Source organism: Nuphar pumila, chromosome 17 (assembly GCF_984573655.1).
Source record: "Nuphar pumila chromosome 17, dmNupPumi1.hap1.1, whole genome shotgun sequence".
Classification (NCBI taxonomy): domain Eukaryota; kingdom Viridiplantae; phylum Streptophyta; class Magnoliopsida; order Nymphaeales; family Nymphaeaceae; genus Nuphar; species Nuphar pumila.
The window spans coordinates 33,251,371-33,258,656 of record NC_143265.1 but is presented as its reverse complement, the minus strand read 5'-3'; the positions used below and the strand labels follow the sequence as shown (position 1 = coordinate 33,258,656).

Sequence of the window (7,286 nt, the reverse complement as noted above, 5' to 3'; positions counted from 1 at the left end):
TCATCGTCGCATTTTGATTGTTTTTTTCTTAATTCGTTAGGATACTATTCGTAACATCATACGACAGAATGACTGCAAACCGTGAATGGATGTACCGTAGGATAGTGGACAATGAGTTATCGCATGAATATATGGATGGTGTCGATAGTTTTATTGAATTTGCAACGGCGAGTGTCAGTACGGTAGATCCCACAGGTCGGATTAGGTGTCCCTGCAAGATTTGTAAGAATAATCGATTTGTAGAACCTCATGGCGTTAGACATCACCTATACAAGAAGGGTTTTGTGAGTGATTATCAGAACTGGGCGTTTCATGGAGAAGAATTTAGAAACGATTTTGATGCACGGGTGAATGTGGTGCACGATAAAGCAAGAGTAGAAGGCTCGCTTATGGTCACGATGTTGCGCATGATATGCATGTCATATCTCCATTGGCTGATGAAACATTCATAGAGGAATGTGATCCAAATGATGTACCAAGTGGATGGGCAAACAATGAAGAAGAAGAAGAAGAAGAAGAAGAAGAAGAAGAAGAAGAAGAAAAAGAAGAAGAAGAAGAAAGTCAAACTAGTGACGAGGAAGAATTCTCAATGTATTGTAATACTTGGTGTGAATGATTAAAAATTTTATTTCAATGTATTGTAATACTTGATACGAATGATTCGAATGCATTGTAATACTTGATGTGAATGATTTCAATTATCTGAATGTATTATAATTTATGCAATTAACGAATGATTTGAATTAGTACAATACTTGATGTCAATGATTTGAATTATTTGAATGCATTGCAATGCTTGATGTGAATGACTTGAATGCATTGTAATACTTGATGTGAATTATTTGAATGTATTGTATGACATATGTTATTTGTTAGAATATGGTTCGTGGAGGTTATAGTGGTCGCTCATCCAGTAGTAGCCAGGCTCAACCTTCATCTTCACGGGCTCCTGTGATAGGTATATCATATAACTAATTAGATGCTTGATTAGTTCAAATGCACATTCTGAGAACTTGGTGTGTATTTTTTTACAGATGATGTTGCGCCTGTACACGACCCACCTACACCAGTTGATCGCACAAGTCAACAGCCAACACAGGAAACAGGGTCTTCTCAGGCTGGCACAAGAAGACTCATTCGAATAGTGTATATCGATAATCGACCGTAAGTATTTTGTTTTCAATTATTGCATATCTTTTAAATATTTTATATTGATATTTACTGTGTAACAATTCATGTGCAGCACGAGGTTTGAGCCACAAGAAGTAGTACGGGAGATTAGGAATTCACTTCTTCAACATCTACCAGGACCAGTTGCTCAATGGAAAGAGTACCCAAAGGAGGTATTAGACAGATTGTGGTCCTCATTCATGGTATACAGTTGTTCCTCATAGTTAATGTGTTTCATATTTAATTTATTTAAGCAATGTCTACTAACTTTCTGAAAATATTTGTAGGCTTCGAATCGCTTTGCAACTACGGTGGAAGAAAATGATGCAAGGAAGGTGTGGCAGAAGGTGGCTGCCAATCGATTTGCAGACATGTTGCACACTATGAAGACTGCAGCAAAAAAAGCATCTGGCGTAGTAGATGATCCATTACTGTGGAAGGGCCATGGTCCTATTACTATCAGGAGAGATTACTGGGATGAAATGTGCGATATGTGGGCGGGAGATGCATTTAAAAATCGCTCTGCGAAGGCTTCACAAAATCGATCGAAGATGCCCGAAGCCCATCTACACACAGGTGGATCTAAGACATTTGGGAGCCACCTAAAGAAAATGGTAACTCATCAATATATAATATTAATTTTATAAGTATAGTTGCAAATTTGTGTACTAAATCTTTTGTCATTTAACTTCGCAGGAAGCAGAAAAAGGAGGCAGTGTACCATATAAGGATGTGTTTGTAGAAACACATAAACGGAAGACCACGGGAGTCTTCGTATCAGAGAAGGCGAGAACGACAACGGTATGTATTAATTCTATTAATAATCATTGCAATATATATGCAAGTCATCATAATGTTATCATTAATTATTAATGAATACTTTAAACATTATTTTGTAGGAGGCATATGAGCAACAAATGGTAGAGCGATATGGCGAAGACGCTACTCAACATCCATCATTTGATCCTACAGCATGGGTGACTGCAGCAGGTGAACCCAAAAAAGGTCGCGTGTTCGGGTTTGGGAGTAATATGAACACTTCACCAGTTATTGGTTCTTCCAGTTACGGCTCACCAACTTCTTGCGCCGACATAAGCTCCAAGCAGCCGACTATTCTTTCCGGTGATGATGTACGCGAGATCATTAATGAATCACTGAATAACTACTTCCAATACACCGTCGCCCCCTTTCTCCGAAATGAGATCAAGGCCGCTGTTCAGGATAGGGGATCTTCGATTCCAGGTCCCTCTCAGGTATAATCACATATATAGTTTTTTTGACTGTCTTAAAGCACATCTGAGCATGGTAGAATCACATATAGAGTTTTTCTAGATGCCTTAGAACACATATGAACATGCTATAATCACATATTCAATTTTTTTACTGCCTTAGCACACATATGAGCATGATAGAATCACATATATATATATATATTTAACTTTTTGTCTGTCTTAGAGCACATATGAGCATGATAGAATCACATATAAAGTTTTTTTGATTGCATTAGAACACATAAGCATGCTATAATCACATATTCAGTTTTTTTACTGCCTAAGAACACATATGAGCATATTATAATCACATATTCTGTTTTTTGACTGCCTTAGCACACATATGAACATGCTATAATAACATATAGAGTTTTTTAACTGCCTTAGAACACATATGAACATGTTATATATCATTTATGATAGAATCACATATAAAATTTTTGGCTTTGCCCGCCTTAGAGCACATATGAGCATGCTATATTCACATATTCAATTTTTTTACTGCCTTAGCACACATACGAGCATGATCGAATCACATATATAGTTTTTTGCCTGCCTTAAAGCACATCTGAGCATGGTAGAATCACATATAGAGTTTTTTTATATGCCTTAGAACACATATGAACATGCTATAATCACATATTCAATTTTTTGACTGCCTTAGCACACATATGAGCATGATAGAATCACATATAGAGTTTTTTTATTGCCTTAGATCACACATGAGCACATGATAGAATCACATATAGTGTGTAATTTATTTCATTATATTTTGTTTATCAATACTGACTGTTCTTTTCTTGTGTAGGCTGCTAGCGATAATCAGGGTAGTGGAGCTGAAGGGACAGATAAAGACAATGAACAAGAAGACGCACAAAATCTTGGCGATGATTAGAGGACTGTGTTGAAGAAGTTCTATTTTTTTTATTTTTCCTAATTGTAATTGTTGAATTGTAAATAATTAAACTTCTTAGTTTTAAGGTGGAACGATTAATTATTATAGATACTTGTTATATGAATTTTTTTGTGTGGTTTGTTTTTTATTTACAGGAAATATAAATTGTACAGGAAATATAAATTGTACAGTTCTCGGTAATTAATTTTTAAATAATTTTTTTTTGATTTTTTTTCGTTTTTGCGACGGATGATTCCGTCGCTATTCATATTAATCTAGCGACGGCTTAGCGACGTAATTAAATCCGTCGCCACGCCGTGGTCGCCGTTTAGTACCGGCGGATTGGCGACGGAATATAGCGCTCGTTATTCTGTCGCAATTAGCGACGGACTTGGCGACGGAATTATTCCGTCGCCAGTTAGCGTCGAAATATTCGCGACGTAAGCATACTGTCGCCGCGTTGTCGCTAATCCGTCGCTAACATGGTTAGCGACGGATTAGCGACGGAATAGCGACGGAAGGTGGTCGTCGCTAATCTACTGCTTTGTTGTAGTGGAATAGTGTTCACAAATATCGCTTTCGGGAATTTCTTGGCGAGTGAATATCTAGAGAATTTTTAAGAAAGCTTGTTTTTCTCTTAAAAATCTCACGAAAATCTTGGTACATTATAATACATGATAAATAAATATGTAATAAAAAAGTATATGTTAAAAAGTAAAATTATAACTTGTTTGCAAGTATTATGTAATTAATAATTAAGTTGGTTAGGTAAAATTTATTTAGTAAAGCCATTCAAGTTCACAAACTAGAGGGAATGGTCCCATATCGATCAAGAGAAAAAAAATTATGGAAAATGACTGAATTGTCTTTGTAAAATGGTGCAATTTAGAAAATGCATCACAATTTGCCAAATTCTTCCCCATGTCCAAAATGTGTGATTCCTCTCTTTTTAAAGATATTTTTACCCTTTGCACAAGTGAACCCATTGATGTTCCCGTGATAGATACATACATCATCCGAAGGTCACATCTCAATAAAAAAGAAATTCACATACCTGATGAAATTCACATAAAAAATTTGTGAACCTAACCAAGTTGAATCTCAACAAAAGAGATTTGCATATCAAATGCATGCATCTTCTGAGGCTCACAAGCCTTATGCGAACCTTCTAGAATTGAAAAGTTTTAGCTCGATAGTTTCACTTCATACGTTTGCGACAGTCTTGGCATTTACATAGATGTCATGCAAACCTTCTTTAACTAAAAACTCGCTTAAAGTTGAGAAGTATGTTCACAAATATATTCTCGACCTTCACAAATCTGTGTTGTGAATGACCCTAAACTTCACATGTTTTGTGATTTGAGCTTGGCAAGTTTGTGTCACATTTGTAAACGTCATGACCTTTGTACAGATACCATGTGAACCTCCTTTAAGTAAAACTCACATAAAGTCTGGATGTATGTTTGCAAATATGTGTCCTGACATTCGCAAACATATGTTATGAACGTTCTTACCTTCACATATTGTCTGATTCAAGCATAATTGGTTCACATCAAGAATTTGTGAACATCGCAACCTTCACACACATAACGTGAGAACCTCTTTAAACTAAAATCGCATAAAGCCTAGACATGCATCCGCAAAAATCAAACATTCACAAAAGTACCACATTCACAAGCATTATATGCAAGACTCCTATTAATGCAAAATAAATATAATTAAGATGCGAATGTCCTCCACATATTTGCAGATATCCTCTTGACATTTGTGAGAAGACTTGTGAACATCCTTCGTACATGCAAAACTTCTAACCTTTACTACAAGAAATCAGACCTTTACTGCCACTAATACAACGCCAATAGTTTTGCTAGTAAAAGTGTTGCCGATAAAACATTTATTGGTGTTGGTGGCCAGTGACCACAGAGAGACAAAGAGAGCCCATGAAAGAGTGAAGTGTTTTTTTAAAATGAGTGTTTTTACTTACACACTTTTTTGTGTGCCAGAAAAAAATCTTTTAAACTAGTGGACTTTGTATACTTTTTTGTGGGCTAGAAAAAACTCTTTTTCACTAGCACACTTTTTTTGTGTTCCAGAAAAAACTCTTTTTTACAGGTACACCTCTTTGTTGCATCAGGAAAAACTTTTTTTCTAGTGCACATTTTATGTGCACCAGAAATTTTTTATTATGCTGACACAATACATCTAGCACCAGTATAATTCACTTTTTCATTGGCGCTAAGCAAAATAGCGCCAGTGGAAATGATCTTTTACTAGTGTGCAAGGGGGGACATGCCATTAAAGGTGTAATGTCTTGTACTTCTTGGTTACAGACTTTGCAAACATTCACATATTCAACATATGATTCACAAATATTTTCATGACATTTTTGCGAATCTCCTCATCCTCACATGTAACGTTTGCGAACCTCTATACGAGCATTAAATATAATGCTTTGTATGTATGAAAACAATGTTTTGCATTTGAGCATAATTTTAGCATAAAATTAGGTTTTTTAGCAAGGGTTTGTGGTTCCCAACCTGTTTCCCCTAGCAAGTTTTTTTGGTGAGTTTTTTGATGAGGTGCCATCTTTCTTGCCTTATCTTTGTCATGCAACAACACATCATTGATGAGTTTTTTAGCGTCTGACACATCATCGATGATGAGATATTTCGGTAAGCACAATTTTTTATTCTTGTAATAGTTTAATTAAATATTTTTTAAATAGTGGCATGAATCAATTATTTTATGAAACAATGCCATACTTCTCAAGTTATTTTTGCATATTTAATAATTTATTTTATTTTTTTGTTTAATTCAATTTCATGTGAATCTCATTTGCTTGCTTTTTTTTTTTTCTTAATTTGGTATGTCTCTATACTCGAATTTCATTGTTTATTTTGTATTATAAAGATTACTAGAGAACAATGACATGATTTTCAAGTTATTTTTGCATTTTCAATAGCTTATTCTGTTTCTTTTTTGTAATTTGATTTCATGTGAATATCCTTTGTTCGTCTGTTTATCTCTATTCTCGAATTTGATTGTGTAAAAAATTGTTCATCATTTATTATAATGATTATAAATGAAGAAACTGTCATGGAGGCACCAACACCTATTGATGGATTAGAGAAATAAATATAATATGTACATGCTACAAAAAGATCATTTGAATTTACTCTCTCTACCATAAACCTTGTGTAATATACTGAAGTTTTTCCTTCTTGAATGTTGTTTTTTTATAAACAATACCTACTGTCTGATGGTTCATAATATGAGATATGAAAGAGGCTTTATACGTGGATAGAGAGAGAACCTGCTGTGGCCAAGAGCATGGGTTTCCAATATAATTCACAAAATAATGCAAATTAGTAAGATGAAGTAGAGCTTACTGTGATCAAATAAGAAACCTCAAACATATTCACTAAAAATGAGGCTTCAGTAAAAAAAATTTGATACAAAAAAGGTTGATATGTTTGTATCTACAATCATGTTTTTCATCCAAGAAGCATCTAAAGGAGGAGATATTAGTGAGCAATCAGTAGTTAAGAAGTGGAAGGAGTCGTTGAATTTGGATTCCTCGATAGTTGCTAACCCACAGGTTCAACTGGAGGAAGTAGAAGACGTAGTCACCTGCCGTAGCAATGATGACATAAAGAGGAAGAGGGTGAACACAGTGAGGGTGAAAAGGGCAGATGAAGAACCTCAACAAGGAGAGGATGAAAATACTGAGGTAGAAGAGAGTGTGGAGAAGAAAGAAGATCTGCCTCACACAAATAAAGATGCTAATGTTGAGGTAGAGAGTGAGATTATTGGTTATAAGCGGGTGGAGGAAGAACCTCAACAAAGGGAGGAGAAAGGGAATGATTAAATTGAAGTAAAGGATGACAATGATAAGATGGTGGAGAAGGGGGAGGAGGAAAAAGTGCATGCTCCGATGAAGTGGTCACACC

At 35.3% G+C, this 7,286-nt stretch overlaps 1 protein-coding gene across 1 annotated transcript; it reads left to right on the top strand.

The window, feature by feature from the left end:
* The first annotated feature begins 2,201 nt into the window (after positions 1-2,201).
* Positions 2,202-3,547, top strand: LOC149811873 (uncharacterized). The gene is made up of 2 exons (XM_089992939.1): positions 2,202-2,423; positions 3,250-3,547. Exons 1-2 carry the CDS (start codon positions 2,202-2,204, stop codon positions 3,334-3,336), a joined length of 309 nt encoding a protein of 102 aa, XP_089849065.1. The 3' UTR covers positions 3,337-3,547.
* The last annotated feature ends 3,739 nt before the right edge of the window (positions 3,548-7,286 follow it).